The sequence below is a fragment of the Lottia gigantea genome (genome assembly GCF_000327385.1).
Source record: "Lottia gigantea unplaced genomic scaffold LOTGIsca_51, whole genome shotgun sequence".
Lineage (NCBI taxonomy): Eukaryota > Metazoa > Mollusca > Gastropoda > Lottiidae > Lottia > Lottia gigantea.
The window spans coordinates 929,317-954,924 of NW_008709752.1; the positions used below are offsets into that span (position 1 = coordinate 929,317).

At 36.1% G+C, this 25,608-nt stretch overlaps 1 protein-coding gene across 1 annotated transcript in view; it reads right to left on the reverse strand.

The window, feature by feature from the left end:
- Positions 1-10,328, reverse strand: part of LOTGIDRAFT_165405 (hypothetical protein) — a gene marked incomplete at both ends in the record, with an annotated part of 15,594 nt that extends 5,266 nt beyond the window's left edge. The window contains one exon of the mRNA XM_009062420.1: positions 9,377-10,328. Within this exon, the coding sequence (XP_009060668.1) occupies positions 9,377-10,328 (952 nt within the window). The remainder of the gene's footprint in view (positions 1-9,376) is intronic.
- Positions 10,329-25,608: the final 15,280 nt, after the last annotated feature.

The window sequence follows — 25,608 nt, forward strand, 5'->3', positions numbered from 1 at the left end:
TTGACCTTTGAAGATGTTCCCCTTAGCATGGTCAAAGGTCATTGACCTTGGCCATCTGCTGATTCTTTTAGAGTGTCGCTCTCGTTTTGGACATACTCACCTCACCAACTGTTATCTGCTCAAGCGAGAGTCTCAACCAGTCTGTGAGCACTGCCTGATCCGCCTGACAGTGAAACACATTCTGATTGAGTGTAAGCATCTCAAACCTATAAGATCACAGTACTACCGTGCTTTATTTCAGACTTTTGCGCAACCTTCTCTTTATGAGAAGGTTGTGGTTCTTTTAAAACAAGCAGGTCATTATTTTAAATTTTAAATAGATTAGTCATGGTTTTTTTTTAAATATTTTGTTTGTTTTTAATACCACCATGTGGTGTAGTACCTGTGATATTGTTTTTAGTGGGTTTTTCGTAGTCATTAAATGACTTTTTCTGTGATAAGGTTTTTAGCGTCTTGTTTTGTTGTCACTATGTGACTTTTCTGTGATATTGATGGTTTTTTTTATTGCTTTAGTTTTTCATTATGTTATCGTATTCTAGCTATATAGCCCGATTAGTGCTGATGCTCCTTAATTCATTTCATTTCATTCCTTTAGTCTAAGTTCCTTTAACATATTAATATTATCAAGAGCTGCGATCAAATCATCTGTTATTCTCATTTTGTATATGTATATTAGATATGGTACTTCAATTTCAAATATTGAATCGTATACATTTCGTGTACTTTTCGTCTCCACCAAAGAGATTAAATTGCCATTTATCAAAATGATTTGGAATTATTCATATGCGGCTGAACTTTCTAGGAGGGATTGTTTTGGCTCTTTTACATCTGGTTCTGTGTTTGACGTGGATTAACTTTTTGTTCTTTATGTAATAACTTTATAAAGATCAGTTTATACAGTTTAACCTTGATGTTCAATATTATCGTAAAATAATTTGTATGGCCTCGTGCTGTAATCAGTCGGCACAATAGTGATTCGAATACGGTGTAAGTCTTTTTCTTTAACATAGACATGATCTATACATGAGTTTCCCTCTGTCGTAATCTGTAGTCGTAAGCATTAAAACTATTTTTAATAGAGCTAAATCCTTGGAAAAGATTTTCATTACAATGTAGTCATGTCTTGTAATTCAGATAGTAGCCCTTCTAGTTGTGGTATAAATAATTCCAATCTGTACATAGGTCTGTAAATGGTTATAACGGAAATGTTTTTATCTGGAATATTTAAAGCTACATATCCAATATTGTCCTAATTTTATTATGTTACATATGTTTTTCCTGTGGTAAACTGTCACACCACCATGTTCCTTTTCTTCGATATATTTAAACTGTTCATTATCATCATAGCTGGTATTCCGTGGTTGATTATAAAAGGTCAAATCATCTAATCTTAATTTTGGCAGGTTTTCATACATTATTCAACCAGGTTTCTGTCAAGTCAAATAAATAATATCTGCTGTGGGAATTCTTTTGTCATTCTTTAACACTTGAAAATGAGTTGTTAATTCTTGTACATTAAATAGTATGATAAAGTCTGGGCAAAATCTCTCTGTGTCATTATTTCGGTTAATTCTGAAATTTCCTTTCCATATATCTATAACACTATCATGTCATAAACTTTTAGCTTTTACTGGTTTTAATTGCCACATATCTCCGAAACAAATAATGCATATATTACCAAATAAATCATTACTGTCGGTTCCTTTTATTTGACACAATCTTCCATGGATATAACCAAGTAACCATTGAAATTTCATCTATTATTAGAATTTGTAAATAACGATATTTGCATCTTAGAGTGGTAATTGTTTCGTTTCCTAACGGTTGGTATGGTGGAAAACTGAATCCTTTGCGTGTTGAGAATGAGCTGTGTATTGTAGATGCTGAGATATGAAATGCACTTACTCCTGTTGGTGCTGTTAGCAAAACTGTCACGTCATCTAAATCGTCAGCCATTTTTTCCAAAATCCGTGAAGCTTCATATTTGATCCATTTGATTAAATGTGATTTTCCAGTACCAGCAGATCCAGTGATATTAATGGGTCTGGATTTTTCCCATGTACTTTTTCTAAACAGTATTGACGTACTTTATAAAACATTTGAGACTATACAATTAAAGTCCTTAATAATGGAATTGCTTCAGATTTAGAGATTCCTGTGTTCTGTTTCTAGAGCAATTCTTGCCCATGCATCTTCAAAATCTCCACATTTGTTTATAGTTTCTGCTAAATAATCAATATCTATATCTGTCTCAAATTGTTCTCTATTTTTTTCAACAATGGCCCGCACTTGTTCAAGTTCATTGGATACCTTTACGGATCCTTATTTGTAAAATGCCTTATGTGTTTCACAACCTGGAGGTTTCAATTCGATATGGCAGAAATAATTGTAGACTGCTGAGATAATAGTTTTCTGGATCTTTTGTCATGGAGAATCTGGCATATCTTATTATAGCGGGTGATGATGTCCTATTATGTTTTATTATACATCCCATATCATTCTGTTGTTTATAAGCAGGGTTTTTTTCATTGTTTAATCTTGGATATTCTGATGTCGACATTAGTCTGTATTCAGAGCAAAACACTCCAATGCACATATCATTAAATGGTTTTGGTTTAGGTCGTGCTAAATGTCGTTCAACCCATCCGATTATGAACATTTTTCCGTCGGATAGTGTGCCATCTTTAGCTCGTTCTTGTAACTCTTTTAGTGGCAATGTATTCTTTCCTGTAGGGATGAATTGTACTTTTCTTTACTTTTTAGTGGTAAGCCCAATACACATAGCGCGCTCTCTGGACCTGAAACTTCTCTCGAATGTAAGTACGTTGTTGAAATTTTTCGCATACAAGATTTGGCGTCCAGATTGTTTTGCTTAGCTTCTTTATATGGTTCACTTAACATGTTCATTTCTCTTTCAGCTTTGGTGATGTATTAGACAATATATGCTACGCAGGCCTATGCATCAAGTACGTATTGGATATCCAGATTAGCATTCCATGCTTTTCACATGTTTGGATTATATTGGTTTATCCATGATTCATTCACTTTTCTTGTACAATATAAGTTTTTCTTGTGAGTTTTTCACAAGCTTGTTCAAAAATATCCTGAGTAAGTCCTAATTTATAAAGGTTTGATAAAGAATCATATGTTGTATCTTGGGAATTCAATTCTTTCCATAGTAATTCTAAAATTGCTTTGGCTTGATCAGCGGACATCTTGTTATTTTGTTTTGTACTATTCAAAATTTGCATTTTCATTTTCTTGCGGTTCAATGTTTTCTTCTGGTCGACATTATAAATGTTCTTTCTAAAAGGGTTCTTGGAAAATTGAATCTGCGAGTTTTTTTTATGCTTTTGACTATGTTTTTGAATACTAGATACAATTTCATTCATTTCTGGGTCTTCGATTTCATTTGGAAGTGCACGTGATATATGTTGATCGATAAATTCTACTTGTTCGTCTGAATCAATGTCCAATTTTGGTGCATCAGCAATGTATACAATACCATGTAAATGAATAGCTCCTCTACTTTGAATTTCTGATCGAAAAAAATAACCCACAACTTTACCGATCACATTCAAATCTAGTAGTATTGTTTTAAGAAACCATTTAAATCTTTCATCAAAAAGCCTTGTTATGGTCACTGGATTCGTTCTCAATAATTCAGCTTTTGTAACCATTTCAAATCTTTAACCTGTACATTAGAACCTTGTTGTCGTAGTATAGTAGTAGTTAAAAATGATTCAAACCTTAGTTCTGAAAATGAAAAAGACAAGGAAAATGTTGGTATACCAAGTTGCCTAATCATAGCAAATAAGTCTTTTTGCGTTGCTTGCCAAAATGCTGGACTTCCTGTGCAGTTACTCATGAATGTAAATCCTATATCTGATCGTATTATATTCTGTAATGGTTCATCATGAGTTAACATATCTGCCGTGATTAAATTACCTCTCATATTAGCTTGTCTTAAAGCAATTAATGTGCCTGATAAGATCTGATGAAGTTCATAAATATATTGAGCATAGAATAAATATTCTGTACAGGCTGCAGAACGCTTATCAGCTGACATCAATCGATTTTTTAAATATTTTCCTAGTGTAATGCGTATATCACGATTTTCGGAAAATGTGTTTTTGCCTTTTCGAAAGAGATAAGGAAAGGTACATGCTTCGTTTGTTTTATCCATTAAAATTCTTACTGGTCTATTATTTTCAGCTGGAGATATTGAAACTATTTTATCAGCATTATTTAAAATGTTTGTAGATACATCCACAGGTTGTAATCAAGAGCTTCCATTTGTTTCACATGTAAATCTTCCAATGTTTTCATCCACTAAGTCCAAATTTGAGTCTGATTCTGTAGCATTTGAAGTTGTATCGTCAGTGTTATCATTTATCAAGTTATCAAGCACAGATAAATTATGATCCTGTTCTTCTATACATTCTTTAGTCAAAATAACATCGAAATAATTACTATTATTGTGTTTTTAGTAATCTCTAATTGATTTCTCTAATTGATTCAAGCAATTCAGCTCATCAGGTATTACTCCGGGATCCATGTTGTTAACAACAGACAATTTTTCTATAGCATGTAAAACATATCCATAGAGATTTATAATTATCAGAATAAGAGCACCTGTCTTGGCATTGGTTAGTGCACACATGAAGGTAGGTCTTGGTTACACATGTTTTATCTACCATTTGAATTCTCTTGGATTTTTGCCCATATAATTCCTCGTTACATTCTTTAACTTGGTCCTTCGGAAATGTCTTTCTTAAATTTTTCTTAAGCATTGGTAATGTTATTTGCAATTCTTTTTTTTCCTTTTCTTCGGATTTTGTTCGATTCCTTTAACATAGTTCTGAACGTAATATCTACTTTATAATTATGAATACCCCTTTGTTTTGCTCTTTTCCTAAATGTAATCTGTTCGATATTTACGTTGTAATTTTGCTTTATATAGTTCTTTTCCCTTTTATTTTCAATTTCGTCTTTAATTCATGTAAATACCTTTGTTTAAGCTTCAGTTTCAATTCATTTGCATATTAGCTTTTTCACTAATTATTTTATTGTTTACCGCAAAGTCAATTCATTTGCATTTTAGCTTTTTCACTAATTATTTTATTGTTTACCGCAAAGTCCCAGTTTGTTATCGAAATGTCAATTTTTTTTTTTTTTTTCCGTTTCGTCCACACCTTCCTGAGCTTAAAGTACAATAGTTGCAGCACCAATTCAACATTCACGAACCTTAGATATAGGCGACGATGTGCATAAATATATTTTGGATCTTTTTTGCAAAACCGGAAGTGCACAGTTCAATATGTGCAAGAATAGAAAATAGGCTCTAGAAGTCGTATTTTTCGATCGATTTTCTTTGGGTTTGCATTTTTGGAATCTACTGTAAAAATCTGAAAGAATAGCAGTTTCAAAATTTCAAATTTCGAAAATTTGTCGCATTTTTTTTGTTAAAAGATAATAAGATAATCAGATTAATCTGTTTATGACCCAAACTACTTAACACCTGCATGTCAAAAGTTCATATGGATAGCTTTCCTATCATATTATATAACCTGTTATAACACCTGTCAATCATTTTAATCCCCACAATCTACAGATTTTTATCACATTTTTTTATATACATTTAACACTTTTATGCCTATTTTCACAAATTCAATTTTGTATTAAACCACCCATGTCACATATCGTTGAAAAGAGAAAATTGAGTAGATCCTGAATCTAGTAGTGAATTACAGTGTGAGTTAGAACCCTCAGTCGAAAAAAAACCCAATATTTTTAAAACATATTTTAATGGATTATTGTCATATATCATTGAAAAGATAATCAAAAGGGAATTGCAAAATTGAAAAAAATAATTTTCTGTGTTTATTAGAAAAGGTCATACAGCCGTCCAAAGTTGTCAAAAATGTTAATTTTTGAATAGCTATTAAACCGGAAGTTAATATTTTTCAACCAATATGAGTACACCTGTGGATAGCCGAGGTCAAGAACATCCTACAGAGAAATTTTCAAGGTCATCGAAGGTCAAGGTCACATGATGTGGCCTTTTGAATTTTCAAAAAATTCAAACGAATATAAAAAAAATTCGAAAGTATGTTCCAAGAAACTGTACAAGGTTACAAGGTTTTAATAGACACCAAAATTCATAAAAATCGGATGAAAATGGAGGACTAATTAATTTTTTGCTAAAATGGGTCAGTCCGAGGCGACGGCTTATGCATCACTTCCGGTTTGGATTTTTTCTGCTAAGTGCATTCTAATTATGACTGACAGACAATATATATGGTTTTGTCAACATATGAAATTTACACCGGAAGTATGAGTGCCAGGCGTGATTTAAAAAACCCGGAAGTTCTCACGCAAAAACCGGAAGTGATAGAAAATTTTGATTGCATAAATTTATTTGTTTGGACATTCTGTATATGTCCAGTGAGTTTCAGATCAATCAGATAATTAGCGGCTGAGTTAGAAATTTTGAGCTTTTTTGAAAATTTTGGATTCAAATTTTTTTGACAAAATTATTTAAAACTTGAATTATTTCTAGCCTCACCAGATACGTCTTATAACAATGAACATATTAAAGAAAATTTCAGGTAAATCGGTTCATAAATAAGCCCTACAGACTTGATGCAAAATATTTGCACATTATGCAATTGCACACTTCCGGTTTAGCAAAAATTGAGTTTTAGATATTCATTATTGATTCCAGGTCATTTTAAAATGTTTGGTGAAGACAATTATGCTATACCATTTTCGTAAATAAGCCCCACAGACTTGATGCAAAACATTTGCACATTATGCAATGGCACACTACCGGTTTAGCAAAAATTGAGTTTTAGATATTCATTTTTGATTCCAGGTCAATTAAAAATGTTTGGTGAAGAGAATTATGCTATACCATTTACGATTTTGTCTAGGGACGTTCCCCAAAAAAAAAAAAAAAATTATCATGAAAAACAAAGCGTGACAAATCGATAGATTTGCCAAGCAAAAACAATAAAACCCCTATCAATATCACAGAAAGGTCACATAGTAAGACGATAAAAACCATATCACAGGAAAAGTAAAAAAAAACTAAAAACAATATCACAGGTAATACACCACATAGTGATATTAAAAACAAACAAAATATTAAAAACAATGTCTAATCCACCTGCTTGTCTTAGAAACACCACAACCTTCTCATAAAGAGAAGGTTGTGCAAATAATTGATGTAAAGATCCAGCACGGTAGTGCTAATATCTCAAAGGTTTGAGATGCTTGCACTCAATCACACATTTCTCCTGTTGGCATAATAGGAGGAGGGCCAGTCTCCTACGAGAGGCTTAATGGCATGAAGCTTTTTAGTGTCTGCAGCATCCCATCTTTGCTGCCATCGATGTTGAATAAAAGACCTTATCACCGATTTAAAATCGGGGAAAGGCAAAGAAAAGGGGGAAACAGGCAGTGACAAAGCAGCCTTAGCCGCCGCATCTGCCATGTCATTCCCCCGTATATCCATGTGACTGGGGAGCCAACAAAGGACAATGTCCTTTTTCGGCCCAGAGAGCTTGTATATATTCCCGATTATTGGGTGTACAAGCTGGATGTTATAAATAGCTTGTAATGAGGACAAAGAATCAGAAAATATAATACATTTTTTTAATGATGTAGAGGACTGAAAGAACTCAAGTGCCTTTAGAATGGCAATGAGTTCTGCTGTGAAAATGGAGGCTGCTGATGGTAAAGCTACAGATAGAACTTCGGATGGTGTAACTGTAGCGGCTGCTACCTTATCACCATCCTTAGATCCATCTGTATAGAAAGGTGAGTAATCCCCATATTTAGACCTTAGTTCTAGAAATTTAGATTGAAACACTATAGAGCTTGTCTGAGTTTTCTTATTGCTCGATAGACTGAAGTCTATCTGAAATGGAGCAATCGACCACGGTGGAGTTGTGGTCATTACGAAGTCCGCAATATTGTCGTGGCTTATACCAGCCGCTGACATAAGGGGTTGACTCCAAAAGAAGAAACAGCACGAGGCTTTGCCTCGTACAGGTGTTCAAAGTAAGGTCTAAATACGGGGCAGTAAGCAGGATGTTGTGGCAATGATGCTATCTTGATAGCGTACTGCAATGAAAGCCTGTCACGTCTGTCGTACAATGAGGGCTCATTAGCCTCAACGTACAGACTTTCAACTGGAGTAGTGCGAAACGCACCTTAACTGATTCTAAGTCCTTGATGGTGTATGGTATCAAGCTCTTTGATATAGGATGGACGAGCTGATCCATACACCTGACACCCATAGTCGAGCTTGGAACGAACCAAAGCTCGATACAATCCGAGGAGGACCTTTCGGTCGGCTCCCCAGTCAGTATTGGATAAGACTCTCAGTATGTTGAGAGCTTTCAGACATTTGTTCTTGAGGATTTTAATATGGGGACGAAAAGAAAGCTTGCTGTCAAAAGTGAGTCCCAAAAATTTAAATTCCCGCAGAACAGGAATAAAGGCACCATCCAGCTTTAGTTCTGGATCTAGGTGCAATCCTCTTCGTTTACAGGAATGCATGCAGACGGTCTTGGATTTCGAAAACCTAAATCCATTGTCAGTTGCCCATTGCAGTAAGTTGTTTAAGCAAAGCTGCAACTGACGCTCAATCGTCTGCATGTTTGTAGAGCCATAACACATCTGAAAGTCATCAACAAACAGAGAGCCATCAACCCCCCGTCTAAGGCACGACGTGATGGAATTAATTTTAATAGAGAACAGGGTAACGGATAATATGCTACCCTGTGGAACTCCATTATCCTGAGGAAAAGGATCTGAAAAAATGGAGCCAAGTAGAACCTTAAACGTCCTATCATGTAGGAAATTGGAGATTGGAAAAAAGAGATCACGAAGAATGCCATATCTCCAAGTGGTGTCATAAGCCTTCTCCAAATCAAATAATATGGCTACAAGATGTTTATTTTGGATGAAGGCATCCCTGACAAACGATTCAAATCTAACGAGATGATCAAGAGTGCTCCTTTGGGACCGAAATCCACATTGGAGGTTGGTAAGAAGATTGTTTGACTCAAGGTGCCAAACGAGCCTTAGATTGATCATTCGTTCCATGGTTTTACAAATGCAGCTGGTTAATGCAATAGGGCGGTAATTAGTAGGATTCGTAGGATCTTTACCAGGTTTAGGAATGGGTACAATGGTAGGGATCCCCCAAAATGGAGGAAATACACCGTCATCCCAAATCTGGTTGAATATACATAAAAGTTTTTTTAATGATGCTTTAGTATCTGGTAATGGATATCATCAGGCCCAGTAGCTGTATCATGAGCCTGTTTCAAAGAAAACTTTAATTCGGAGATCTTAAATTTACCATTATAATATTCCTCGTTTTTTGATGTAAAATTAAGTTTTTTCCTCTCTTCCCTGAGTTTGACTCTCCGAAAAGCATCCGAGGAAAAGTTAGAGGAAGAATTATACGAAAAGGTGTGGCCCAAGGAATTAGCAATATCTGGAAGAGTGGTGAGAGTTGAACCATCTATTTCTAGATGGTTCACAGATATTGTATCCGCTTTACCCTTGATCCTACGAATCCTATCCCAGATTGATTTACAAGACGTACGACTGTTGATCCTTGAAACGTACTCCTGCCATGACGACCTCCTTGCTTGGCGGATAGTCCTTCTGGCTTTCGCCCGTGCAATGCGAAAAGAGGCCACATTGTTATCAGTAGGAGAACGTTCAAGGAGTCTTAGAGCACGATTACGTTCTTTCAGTGCTGTCTTATAGTCTTCGTTAAACCATGGTTTATTGAATCGTTTTGGAGTTGCCGAGGTTTTACGAATCACCTGACCCGATACATCTTGTAAGATGGTGGTAAATAATTCCATCGGGTCTTCTGCCTCATCTAGATCATCTTGAGGAAAAAAAGAAATGCAAAGAGCCTCAAAGAGAGGCCAATTAGCTTTGGAGAGTTTCCATCTTTGTGGCCTGTCTACAGGTGAAGGACCATTATTCCGTAGAATTACAGGATAATGATCACTGTGGCAGAGATCGTCGTGGACACTCCAAGAAAAATCTTGGAACAAAGATGGAGAGCTAATTGTCAGATCTAGATGAGAAAAAGTTTTGTTTTTTGAGCAGAAATGCGTAGGCGATTCGTCATTAAAGATGCAAAGATCATTGTCATAAATGAAGTCAGCTATTAATTTTCCTCTGCTATTATCATCGGAGCTACCCCAGAAAGAATAGTGACCACTGAAATCTCCTAACAAAATGTAAGGAGAAGGAAGCTGGGCAACAAAATGAAATGAAGTGAAATGCATTAAGGAGCATCAGCACCAAATGGGCTATATAGCTCCAGAATACGTTAAAATAATGAAAAAACTAAAACAATAAAACACCTATCAATATCACAGAAAGGTCACATAGTGATAAAACAAAAAACAAAAACAAAAACAAAAAAAAACAATAAAAACCATATCACAGAAACAGTCATTTAATGACTACAAAAAAACACTAAAAATAATATCACAGGTAATACACCATATGGTGGTATTAAAAACAAACAAAATATGTAAAACAAACAATGACTAATCTATTTAAAATAAAGACCGGCTTTTTTTAAAAAAGCCACAACCTTCTCATAAAGAGAAGGTTGCGCAAATAATTGATGTAAAGATCCAGCACGGTAGTGCTGGGATCTCAAAGGTTTGAGATGCTTGCACTCAATCAGAATGTGTTTCACTGTCAGGCGGATCTGGCAGTGCTCACAGACTGGTTGAGGCTCTCGCTTGAGCAGATAACAGTTGGTGAGGTGAGTATGTCCAAGACGAGAGCGACACAAAACAACTCCATTTCTCCTGTTAGCACAATAGGAGGAGGGCCAGGCTTAATGGCATGAAGCTTGTTAGTGTCTGCAGCATCCCATCTTTGCTGCCATCGATGTTGAATAAAAGACCTTATCACCGATTTAAAATCGGTGAAAGGCAAAGAAAAGGGGGAAACAGGCAGTGACAAAGCAGCCTTAGCCGCCGCATCTGCCATGTAATTCCCCCGTATATCCATGTGACTGGGGAGCCAACAAAGGGCAATGTCCTTTTTCGGCCCAGAGAGCTTGTATATATCCCCGATTATTGGGTGTACAAGCTGGAAGTTATAAATAGCTTGTAATGAGGACAAAGAATCAGAAAATATAATACAATTTTTTAATGATGTAGAGGACTGAAAGAACTCAAGTGCCTGTAAAATGTCAATGAGTTCTGCTGTGAAAATGGAGCCTGTTGATGGTAAAGCTACAGATAGAACTTCGGATGGTGTAACTGTAGCGGCTGCTACCTTATCACCATCCTTAGATCCATCTGTATAGAAAGGTGAGTAATCCCCATATTTAGACCTTAGTTCTAGAAATTTAGATTGAAACACTATAGAGCTTGTCTGAGTTTTCTTATTGCTCGATAGACTAAAGTCTATCTGAAATGGAGCAATCGACCACGGTGGAGTTATGGTCATTACGAAGTCCGCAATACTGTCGTGGCTTATACCAGCCGCTGACATAAGGGGTTGAATGCGGACTCCAACAGAAGAAACAGCAGGAGGCTTTGCCTCGTACAGGTGTTGAAAGTAAGGTCTAAATACGGGGCAGTAAGCAGGATGTTGTGGCAATGATGCTATCTTGATAGCGTACTGCAATGAAAGCCTGTCACGTCTGTCGTACAATGAGGTCTCATTAGCCTCGACGGACAGACTTTCAACTGGAGTAGTGCGAAACGCACCTAAACTGATTCTAAGTCCTTGATAGTGTATGGTATCAAGCTCTTTGATATAGGATGGACGAGCTGATCCATACACCCATAGTCGAGCTTTTGTCTGGACTGCTTACCAGTCCCTTTTGGCTGAACGTCTTTAGCTGGTAGACTTAAACTACTATCATCAGCTACTGACTTCTCAGTCTGAGAAGCCTGAGCCGCGGATGATTTAGATGGTGTTGCCTTATGAATAGTTGGTAATAGGGCCGGAGACGCTACTGGTAACCGTGTCAGCCAAGTGATGTCGGTTTGGCATTCCACCGATTTGGTAGAAGCCTTAACGACATTAGCAAAAGACTTTCCGGAAGGAGTAGATGGAGTTGCACCTTCTACAACCTTCCTCGCTTCGGGATACGATATTTTGCTTTCAATTTTAATTTTATTAATTTTTTTTTCAGTTTGCCACTTTGGACAGTCTTTAGAAAAGGCAACATGCTTTCCATTGCAATTGCAACAACAAGGAGCATCGGTGCAATCCTTGTTGTCATGCCCAGACTGACCGCAACGCGCACATCGAATAATAAAAAATAAATTCCGAACTTTTATTTTTATTTTTTTACCCAATTGACCCAAGCCACTGCTTCTGAGTCAGTGAAATAATTTGGAAGAAAAAAGATACTATTACAAGAAAAAGTTTAATCTGTTCTGACCACCGACTCATAGGCTCAACACGACAAGCCGATTGACTAGTGTGGGCCACACTGGCCACCCGTCTAGGAATCCCCTGGCCCAAAGTGATGTATTGGGAAGTATGTTACCCTCAACCACCAGGTGTCCATTCAAAACCAACACGGGTCGCACCTCACGGCAAACGAGGAGCCCCAATTCAGTCGCCTCTTACGACACGCAATGGGGGGCGGTGGACCTATTCTTAACCCCGGCCACTGGGGGAACCAGGATTCAGAGATGTCATGGACCGTGATCGTTTATCAGTCTAGACATTCCTTCACCTAGTAGATGAAATAGACCCTACACATCTACAAAAATTGAGACGCCATTATCGCTGGCCTCGGAGATTGATGGTCAAATTTTTCATGTGGGCATGTTATAACGCTTATGTACTCAAATCATTCTATAAACCAAATAATATGCCTGGAAAGAGTTACTACACTTTTCAACATTTTGTGGATGAGGTATGTTTCGGACTGATCGGGGACTTTCGCAGCTTAGTTTAACGACGCAAATCACGCGAACATGAAGTTCCGCAGCGCATGCAAAATGTGGGGCTTCACTACCCCGAGAGACCCCATGAAGCTACTAGTAACAATATTTGTGCAGTATGTTCTTACAAGTAAAATCAGTATAAGCGTGTGCACCCAGAGGCTGCTGCCTAGGATATACCATTCCAGTGAACAACATTTTGGTGCGGTTATTGTCATCGCTATTTGTGCATCCGAGAAGGCTCCACCTGCTGGCGTAATCGGCATGAGAAGATCCAATATTGGAGATAAATGAAGGTACAAACCTTCTTTTGACATTACTGATGTATTTATACACAAATGGCCACAATAATAGTCACACAAGAGGTGATGTAAACATTTTGTAAATTTTGACGTTTTTCACTGGGGAAGCCGGGGATATGGTCTCGAACCCGGAGTGCTCAGGGTCGCATCAATTCCACCCATTCCAATTTCTATTCCGACGTCTGTGGTTCTTGTATTTCAACTCAAACTAACGCGTTTTATAACTGCATAGATTAATAGTAATAAAATAAAACCTCTTTACAAAGAATGTTCAATAAAATACAAATGCGAAGTTAATCTTTTGTCTAATGAAATTTTTCAACCTTCTAAAATGAAATTTCCTTTACATTGAAACTATCTAATATTATGTGCATTTTCCCATTTTGCTGAATAAGGAATTATTCCAAACCATTGCAATTCTTGATTAACTGCTCTTATTTCAGTTTTTTTCTTTCCTCAGTGTCATGATTTTAAATGTACTATACGATGTGTCTGGTCTAGAGTCCCAGCTCCCGTATATATTAGAAGTCTTCTTCACAAATACAAACTACTTTATTTCTTCTTAACTAGTAAGTCACGATTAAAATACAAATACAGGATGTAAGGACCACTGGAACTATGGAACTCTATTATTTCACTCATATTTATAATCCATTAATATTTTTAATGAAACAAGTGTTGATTTATCTTTGTGGTCAATCAATCTCCCCTGATCGAAATATTTATTTTAGGTTGGATAATAGTTTTTTTTTGCATTAAACCGGCTCTATCTCATTGTAAATAAAGAAAACCTATTTTATCAATCAATTTTGCCCCTTCGTGTGAATCTTCATTATTTTTGCATAACCCTAAATTAATGCAAACAAGTTGTAAAACTCCCCCATTCCTCAAATTCCAATTGTGAAGTCTTTAACACACGAAAAATGATTTGTGTTCAGCCCTGTTGACACTACTCTTGACTTGTATGTTTAGATCCATCTCTTAATTTATTAAATAACATTGCTTGAAGTCGAGGAATAAACAATATAACCTTAATAAAGGGATGTTCCGCTCATTCGTCGTATTTCACGTAACCATTTTACCCACAATAACTTTCCAATTTTAATGTTAGACAGATTGTTGGCAAGAAAAACAATATTGCCAAGTTTCTGTATAATATTTCAAAACAAGATAAAGAATATTAATTCACTCAAACTTTACTAACAATATTATCAATTTCTACCTTGGCCCCAATTAATCAAAACAACACAAAATTTCACAAAGCCATGGGCAAATTCGAACTAATTTACACCCTTTGTTACAAAATCCGTTTCGTCCTCAGGTACATTGGTTATTTTATCTCCTCGGAGCTGGTTTATTCCTCGCCATTCTCTTTTTGTCATAATTTTTTAAGATTGTTAAGATATATAAAAAGGTCAAACGTGTTAGGGCAAACAAGTGGTACTGAAACAAAAACAGAAGCTATGTATGCCTTGGTGGACAGATTCAGAAGAAAGCCAAAGCCACAACCAAGAAACATAGAGATGACGACCTTGAGCCTGCCACCAGAAACACCACCCCGACGTCGGCAATATCCACCAGAACCAGCTACCAATTACGTTAGGACAGATTAAATCCTGTCGTAATGCACAATAGTCCAAGTGTATCTTTTAAATAGAATATAATATCGATAGTGAATATAATATCGATAGTAAAAAAAAAAGAAACAAAAGTGAATATAAAACAATTATTAATATTCCGGGTATAAAGTGTTTCTTTCATTTATTTTCAGCAAAAACAATCCGACATTAACATTTAAGTGTTGTGGTTATATTGTTGTGATAGTATCATTTTTCTCCTATATATTTCATCACCTTTTGTTTTTCTTCTCAAATATATTTCCCTCAAAATCTAATTGTGGACAATATTACATTATTGTGATGTAATATTACACAGGTGTACTGACCTCGTGACATTTTCTATGTAAGGTTATTTCATCGAGTAGATTATTCAGTATCTATAACCCATCTTCTCACAAAATTAATGGGACGATGAACTTCAGGTTCGGATTGGAACACTTCATCATCACCCACACCTCCTAATAGCACATTAACTACAAGTTCCACAAGCACGATTTTTTTATAGTTTTTTTTGTAACGTATACATGCGCAATGTTTTCATTCCAAAGAGCAAATGAGAATATATATTTAAATCCTGCAATTTACATATTGTCACAATTCACGTACAAACCTAGAAATGTTTCAGCAAGCTTGTGAAAATTGACTTAAAAGACATATATAGTATAACAAGAGATGTGAATTCAAGTTGGATCAAGAGATGTAAATTCAAGTTGGATCTATCAATATAATCCTGAAATATTGAGAACCTGGAATGCAAACTTAGGTATACCAATATGTAACCAATGCTTATGCATGTATTATTGATATTGGCTCATATATTATTAAAGAAGATGAGAAATGGGCATGTTATTTCGTGAAATATTTAAAGAAGCTTAACAGAATAATTTGGATACTAAAGCTTGTATGCGCAAAATATCAACTACTTATTTACATTTAAGAGAAGTCTCTGGTCCAGAAAGCGCTTTAAGAGTTTTAGGTTTACCTTTAAAACAGTGTTCCAGAAACGGTCAGTTTAAACCAACTGGTAAGAATAATATAAGAGTAACTCTTCAATGAATTCTAGATTCATTAACAAACTTTAGAAACGTTATTACAATAGGTAAGTGAAGTGTACAGATATATTAATAATGTTTCGCCTAGAAAGAGAGAAATATAATAGTTATTTCACCTCTCGTTTAAAAACAGAGAATGAATTAAATGGAATGGTTTGTTTAACACCAGAAAAGTCTGGACAAGAAAGATTTCATCTGCTTATTTGCATTCTATAGAGGTATATGATTCAGAATAGTAGGGCTGCCTTTAAAACAGTTATCACGAAAGGTTCAATTTATCCCCATATGTAAAATAGATAACATGAAACTTCTGACAGGATAGCGCAACATTATGATGCTTTAAAAAAATAATGAAATGTTCATGATTGGTTATGTTGAACGTTATATGAATAGACCAAAGACACATTAGAGATTAATCGTTATTTGATTCATTTTAAGACGTCAAATTTGAGCTTGGATTCGTTATTATGTGCAGATCAGTGTTGAGAACTACAACTAAAATGTTAATGAGAAAAACATACAAATAGCTAGACTGTGAGTGTGGGGCACATTTCCTCTTGGCAACACCAATCAGTTTTTCGCAACAATCGGAATATTGATCTACCATCACAAGAATGTTATTACATACATAATTTTTTTTCTGGAATAACCACATGGTATATGTGCAGAAACCTTAAGACTCCAGTGCTGACGATTTACCACTACGTTCCTAGCGTGATGAAAGATTTGCAAACTTCGAGTCATTGTTCTCCAGGCAGCTTGGACATTTGTCTCCCTCCTTCCCCAAATTCATAACACTATTATGAAATATTGATCAATTGTGGTTACTCAACCACAAACCAATAAAACAATCGCGCATTCTCTCGGATCCCGATTACCTATGGGTGGTTTTCTATCTTCACTGTTCGGCACCCGCACTGAGGACGATGTACATAGTCTGGAGGAGCATGTATGCAACAACAAATAATTCAGGTTTTAAAAGAAAGTTTGTCTATTTTGGTCATGACAAGCCGCAATGTTCAAATTAATCGAATAATTTTATTAAATTTTATTTTAATAAATTATTGATGATAAATTCGACAACTGCCCTTAATGACAAGAGATTATTATAATGGATTCTATAACTAAAGGATTACAACCTGAAATAAGCTATTTTGTAATCATGTTATTATCACCACCTTATCAAGCCTTCAAATACAAAGAGGACCTGTGGGGAGCCGAAAATCTAACATTGAGATTTTACTAAATATATGACGAGAGTGGTCAGTAAGGGTCTAAGCATGATTCATCACTACTGCCATGACCATATATGAAATGCCATTGCTTCATAGTTTAGAAGATACGGCTTGGCGGACGAAATATCAGGAAGTCCAGTTAACCTAATATTCAGGCCTATTCATGATCTGTTTTCCAGTGGTTTGTTGAGCAAAATTCATCAAAATTTTAACTATTTAAATAATTTACTAATTATGTTTGGGAAGTTTCTTTTACTTTGTGAATTTTGGAAGATGTGGTTTATTCTGTGTTTAAGAACCAACGACATTGTGCCAGACCATTTAGACCGCCAAATTCCAATTTTCGGGCATTATTTCATAACAATCTCTGGATAAATTTTTTGTTTACATAGAAATAATTACTTTTATTTAAGTACGTTATAAATTGACGTTTAAAGGTTTAAATGTATTGTTGAAGGTATGAATAATCCAGATTTAATTTTGATATTCATTAGGTTTGCATTCTCACAATTTGAACGACTATTTTGTCTTAGATGTTGAGATTCCAACAGGATCGTCAAATAGTGACGGATTGTTATTGTTATTTAATGTATGAAAAGTATGGAAATCCCTTCAAAGCACGTGACCGCCGCCACAGAATTCAGAATAACAGCTAGCGAAGAGATGTTAAATACCATAGGCATCGGCGATCCAATAAACCACATGACCCATGGGAGAGTGAAGAAGAATGGAACGACGATGTCCTTCGTTTGTTACTGCCCTATCAGAACGTGCAAAGGGGGAATTGGATAAAGCTTGTTTCTACTGAAGCACAAAATGGACACTGGTATCGAAATTGCCCTTAACGACAACAAGGAAAACAGCCAATCTAAGAGCCCAGAGGAAACCACCCATACTGGCAATACTATATTGGTGCAGAGAATCTTTGAAATGTGCTGAAAAAGCAAAAAAAAAAAAAAAAAAAAAAAAACGAATGTCAAATAACTTAAGTTAGCTATAGGAATGATGGACATTGTATCCGTTCCAGAATAGATTGCCGACGAATGGATGCCAGTGGTGCGCAACTTTTGGTCCATCGAAGATTATCATTCCGGAAATTCCATGCAGATGCTGGTTCCGAAAGCGTTCAGATATTGACCGTGGATAAAGTACCACCGATGAGGACTGAATACCCCAACCTGAAACTGAAAACTGTTTTCCCTCCCGTTTAATGTATCTATTGCATGACATTGTAGTTACCGGTACTGTATTTTAGTTTTTGTATATTATAAAAAGATGTTAAAACGTTGGGTCTGTTCAAAGGGAGGGATGGTGGTGTGTGAAATGAATTGGCATGACCAAAAGAACCCCATGAGCAATGGGAACGACAAACAACGTTGCCCCCGGTTATCTGTTGAAGCGAGTCATAGGCGAACGCCAATCTGTTGACATGAAAAGAATCTCAAGTGGTTCTTTCGTTCAGTTAAACCTTAAACCACGAAAAGTTCCAGAGTAATGGATAAACTACTATGGTTTGAAACAGAGACTAAATTGTAACAGAGTCTTCAGTAAAGTGCATTTATGTTTTACTTTTATTATTATATATTGTGTATGTTGTGATTTATGAACGTTACCAACTCCTCTTCTTTCTCGTGTTAACTGTACTTTGCTCTCTAATTATCTACCATTATACACTTTTCGGCCAATAGTCATTTTTCAAATTATTATATCTTTCTAAATTTAGTTACTGGGATTGACCTTTATTCGGACACTATCATAACAAAATTATACATATAGGAGTGCGGGAGTAGAGTACAGTATCTTAGGATCGGACACGAGATCATTTTTCAAAAACGTTTGGAAAATAAAGTCATGTAGGATTGGGTTAGGAGAGAGGAGTAGAAAATAAACTTTGACGAAAATTTTGAAATTACAATGTATGAGGATTTGTCTTAGTTTAACTTTTATAAATTTGATTTTCGTGACAATTGGAGTGAGAGGTAGTAGAAATAACCAGAAAAGAAATTTATCTCATCAATGTTACTTGATTTGATACGTCACGAATAAATGTTTGATAAGTAGGAAATGTAACCAGACAGAAGTCGAACTAATAATGAAATGAAATGAAATGCATTAAGGAGCATCAGCACCAAACGGGCTATATAGCTCCAGAATACGGTGTATATATCATGTCATAAAAACAAAACTAAAACATTAAACAATATTTAACAAAAAACATTATCGAAGAAGAAAACAAGATGATAAAACCATATCACAGGAAAAGTCATTTAATGACTACCAAAAATACTAAAAACAATATCACAGGCAATACACCACGTGGTGGTATTAAAAGCAAACAAAATCGTTAAGTCTCGAAGCTTTAAGAAACACGTGTGGTCTTCAGAACATCGTGACCATCTGGGAATGTCAAGTGGACAAGAGAGACGTCAACGAAGACATAAGTTTTTCCACGCTTTAGAAACCAAGAGGTGGCCATTCCCAGAACCTCTCCTTACCCATGACGCCTTTGTCGGTGGAAGGACCAATGCCATCCAACTGATGGTCGTGCCCCCATATTTGTAAATACTGACAATTTCCAATTCAAGAACCTAAAATCATCACACAAGTGAGTCAGTACCAGGGATTAATCCAGTGTAAAGTCGTACCGTCGAGACAAATATATCACCCGACATGTTGCCATTTAGATGGAACAAACAAAACCGCGTTTCCGCTCTGTCCGTCATGCATTATTGAACATAATAAGAAAGCTTCTGAGATTGCCGAGTTCACATTCCGATGAAGTCTTTAGCGTGAGGCATTGGGCAGAAGATAAATGGAGCCAGTACGACAGCCAGGCCAAATGGGAGGATGGTTCATTGCCTACACTGCCCAGAACTTGAAATCAAAATGGGAGTAGCTACCGTCAAAAATGTCGCTGTGAAGAAGATAAAAACAAGTTCATTGAAGATGTCTACTTAAAAGAAGGTATGCGACTCAAATTCAATATTCTACATTTGATAACTTCAGTCGAACCGGATACACCACCGAACCAGACAGATATTTCGAACTTCTCACGGAATCGATCAAATATGTCCAGTTGGTCAATGATAACATGGTCAAGGTCGAACGTTTAAAATTGGAAGAGCACGTACAACCTTCACCCATTACCAATGTCGTCATTGCTGCCTTCGTCACAGCCCAAGCACAACTAAAACTTTACTCTGTCTTGGAACCTTAAGGTAAACGCTATTCTGACACCGACAGCGTCATCTTCGTTCTTCGAGGCAATAGTTTGGGGGAGTGGAAAGACGAATTTAAGGAGAACGTGACCATTACCGAGTTTATCGGTGGAGGTACCAAAATACTACGGTTATAAACTGTCTAATGGCCAAACCGTTTGAGATAGCTTGAGATCAGAACCACGCTTCAAGTACGTTTGAATGGATCATAATAATCCTAATAAGATTTGGGGTTAGAGTTAAGTCTTCCAAAAGGCAATAATAAAATTTGTAGCTTTGCTACAACTGAATTTTTGTTTGTTTCATCGACAGAGACGGTACAGGGTATGCCGACCGTATTCGGTGACTAGCCGAGGAATACCATGGATAACTCCATTGTACAGTCATTGTTGATAGATGTATTTATCGACGGAATGAAGGCAGATTCGATTGTTAGGTATTCTTAAAAGATTCCCTGGGCACCTTTAATCTAGCGAGGCTGCATCAATACAATATACGTCGCGGACAACTTAAATGATAAAAGTCCTGTTGTTGAGAAAATGTGCCTTATTAATTTTGATAAGTCTGGAGGTTACTAAATAGAAATTCTGAGCTATTAGTGACTGATGACATTCATTTAGGTTAATGCCAAGTTGGATACGGATGATGCTCAACCCAATCAGCTAAAACAAAAAAGTCTTTGAAAAATAAGTTGAAAATATGTTAAATGCTGGAATTCAAACCATCGAACAGCAATTACTCATTTCCGGTGAGCCATCGTTTTGTGTAGATTTCCGGAAATTGAATGAACTACTATGACTGTTATTTTACGCTCGATTTTTACAAGGAAAAGGAATATCTTAATTGAACATGCGTAAGAAAATAGCCCTCTATTTTCTTATTATCGTTTCAATAGTGTGAAACAAACTCTTTCTTTTGTTACTCCCTTACGGACCCTTATTTACACCAACAATGCTAATTAGTAATTCGAAGTGCTTTGATGACTGGACATTACTTACTCGAAAGACAACTGATAGTTTTCTCAACCCGTCCACTAAAAACCCTATCTCAAATTGAGAATCATGCGAGAAAATCCAAACACTTTACAAGAGGCAGTCACATCTGCAATGACTGAACAAAACTTGAGAAAAAGGTTTCAGTTAAGAACAGGAAACAATGCCTCAACAAGTTATCCGTCCAGCTATTCGGAACCCATGGAAGTCGATCACTTCCGTCAAAAACGCTGTAATAATTGCAAAAGGCTAGGACACTTAAGTGCAAAGTGCCGTTCACGACATAATGTCAATGCTGTAGAAAACCCAAGACCAGACATTAAATGCTGGAACTGTGGAAAAATTGGCCACATAAGTCGAAATTGCTGACAACAAAACAAAAGAAACAATAGACAGGGAAACTAAAAAGCTCTTCTTGTTTCATACAAATTCTTTTTCACAAAGCACACAATCTTTTCAAATAGGTAATCCGAGCTCATGTGTCATTAAATTAGAAAAACAAACCATCAGAACCTTGGTTGACACTGGCACAGAAGTCACATTAATGTACAGTCGAGTGTATAAAAATCTTAAATATAAACCTAAACTAAAGAAAGAGAAAGTAGCGTTATTCTCAGTAAATAATAAACCAATCGACATGGAAGGCGGTGGTATATTTGATTTTAAATTAGGTGGTAAGAAAGTGTCGCACAAATTTTACGTAGTATCATCCATGAATAGAAATCTAATTCTTGGTAGAGATTCCCTAGTGGAAAGGAAGATTAGGCTGTATTACGACCTAAAAAGTGAAAGATATGAGGGGACATATATACCCCTCGAAGAGGATGTGCATATTAGTTCACTGTTAAGGCTATCTACCGAACTAGTATTGAAACCTCAATCATATAACATAGGTATGGCTAAGGTGAAAGGCAATAACCCGACAGTAGATACACTCCCTATAGAGAGTTATGATAAAGGGTTCATAAAAAGAAAAACCAGGGCTAATGGTTGTAAATTCAATTGTTCCAGTAAACAATGACAACGGGGCCAATGCAGAAGTACCCATTGCCATTGTTAACGAATCAAAACGATAAGACTTAAACGAGGGTGCATAGTAGGAATGACCCAAACAATAGACGACAAACATATTTGTTCAATAGAGTCAACAAAGACTAGAGAACAGGATCAAAACAATGACGATTTGTTTAAGGACTGTGACCCAAAGACAGACTATTAAAATTCTTGACCGGACATAAAGATATTTTTGCCTCGAGTGACACAGAATTAGGACAGACAGACACTGTTAAAATGACAATTAACTTAGGTTCGAACGACCCCATAAAACTTAGACCATATAGAACTCAATTGAACAAAAGGGAAACTGTTGGAAATGCAATAGATGAAATGCTGGACGCTGGAATAATCCGACGATCTGCTCTCCCTATAGTTTTCCCGTAGTAATAGTAGACAAAAAATACGGCTCCAAGCGCTGTTGTGTCGATTATAGGGCCTTGAATAAAATCATAAAAATCAAATCTTACCCACTACCTTTAATTGACGATGTATTAGCCTTACTAAATTCTGCAAAAATGTTCGTCACGCTTGATTTACGAGCTGGATTCTGGCAATTTAAGGTTAACGATGAAGATGAAGAAAAAAACAGCCTTTGTCTGCCACAAAGGACTTTATGAATTCAATCTAATGCCATTTGGAATATCAAACAGTCCTGGAATTTTCAACAACTTATGTCCATAGTACTTGATAGACTAGACAAATTTGCAGTCGCCTATCTTGACGACATCTTGATATCTTCGAAATCGCCAGAAGAACATTTCAAACATTTGGATATAGTTTGTAACAGACTGAGGGAGCACAATCTCCGTCTAAAGCTCAAAAAAGTGTGCATTCATGAAAGAAGAAACGAAATATCTTGGTTTCAAAATCACTACAAAAGGTCTAATGGCAGACCCGGATAAGGTAATTGCTATACGGGGAATGTCAGCACCGACTTCTGTCAAGGAAGTGAGGTCATTTATAGGAGCAATGTCATATTATCGACGCATAATACCGAATATGTCCAAAATTGCAGAACCATTGATAGATTTGACTAAGAAGTACGCGAAATTCAAATGGACTGACGAATGCCTAAGGCCTTTGACTATCTTAAGGACAGTCTGACGACGATACCTATGTTGGGATATCCCAATGCTGACCTGCCGTATGTACTCTATACAGACGCAAACGACACCTGTATCGGAGCCTGCCTAACACAAGTTGTAGACGGAATTGAAGTACCGATATATTTTCTGAGCCACAGATTAAGGAAGACTCAAAGTAAGTGGGCAGTGTGTGAGAAGGAAGCTTACGCCATTTCCTATAGTCTCCAAAAATTAGATTATTATCTCCACAATGCACAGTTCTTAGTTAAAACTGACCATAAACCACTGAAATACCTTCTGGAATCGCCAATGCAGAACAAAAAGTTACAACTTTGGGCATTGAATATATCAGGTTACAACTGTAAAATTGAGTATATACCCGGCGAGACAAATACGGTAGCGGATATGTTATTGCGCATACCAAGTGATTCGACAGACATAGGACAAAAGGACGATTCAGACGATAGTGAACCAGAAATAAGCAATAACACTTTCAAAATAAATGTACTTAATAGTAACAAGTTTAATCCAGGAGACTATGATGATTGTGTCAACGATATTTCAATAGGGTCAACAGACACACCTGAAGTTAATGATAGTTTAGCGAATATAGATATGAGAGTAGAGCAAACAAAATACGAAAGCATTCAACTAATCTAAAAAAGATTAACCCAAAATCAAAATCAGTCAAGTGTAAACAATAAATACATTATAATGGAAGATCTATTATATTTTATATCGACCCCGACAGAGAACCTCAAACAAGGTTATATATCCCCAAACAAAGCAGGATCAAAATTCACACCCAGGCATTGACAAAACGTACGCTACAATAAAAGTAAAATATTTTTGGCCAAAAATGTACAAAGAACTGTTGTATGAGTACATTGTCACATGCCAAATGCGATCAACTGTAAGGAATAAGTCGGATACAATTGAAACTGGAATTCCCCCGTATCCCATGGCAAAATTAAGTCTAGACCTCTCAGGACCGTATCCTACTATACTCTCGGGTAACAAATACATAATTAGCTTCGTATGTTGATATTCGCGATGGGTAGAATCATTCCCCGTTAAGGACAAAACAGCAGAAAATGTTGCTCATCTCATAATAGAAGAAATATTTCCACGATTTGGCTGCCCTTTGGCAATCGTTACAGACAACGGTACCGAAAATGAAAATAGAATTGTAAGAGAAACTTTAGACAAGCTCAAAATTAAACACATATTAACATCATTTTATTCAAAATCAAATGCCAGAGTAGAAAGAAACCATCGTACTCTACATGACATGTTAGCAAAAGGAGTAATCTCAAACCATTCAACCTGGGATATATTTCTTAACCAATGTTTAAGCGCGATTAGATGCAATGATCGGTGCGGTTCATTCGATATATATAACTATTTATTTTCAATAAATTTATGTCACAACTACAATGGAAAATACATTTAGAACCCTTTACAAGTAGATCACAGAAACGGCCTCAAATTCTTGACTTATGACCAGGTAAAGACCCATTTTCATATCATGTCAGACTCTCAAGTAAGTTGAAAACAATTGGCATAAAATAATATTAACTGCGTCTAAGTGTACCACAGAGCGAAAATACCCCTGTAAAGGAAATAATTTGTAAATTACCTCCAGTATAAAAGATGAACAATTTTCTTTTTACTAAATTGCTCTTTACACAAAACAAGTCAACATTTTTTAGTCTATTTGAATATAAATTTTGTGAACCTTCTCTTAAATCCACCTGAACAGATTGGGGAGTCTTGTTGAATATTGTGTCCACGCGTGTTTTGAAAACCCACAAATCCTCGATAATCAGACTGACTTGATACCATTGCTTGTACATATAATGTATTTGTTATCTTCATTTTATACACATCAGTTTTATCTTAAAATATGGCATTGCATGGTTCTAGAATAAATGTTAAATAACCATAGCCTTTTCAAACGCTATAAGTAATCTTCGTTTAGACTCTTAGGTTTCCTTGTGTTAGTTGTAATATATTAACTATATGTAATGCAATTTTTATTTTATCGCAGACCATTGTACTGTATTTGTATGCTGCCA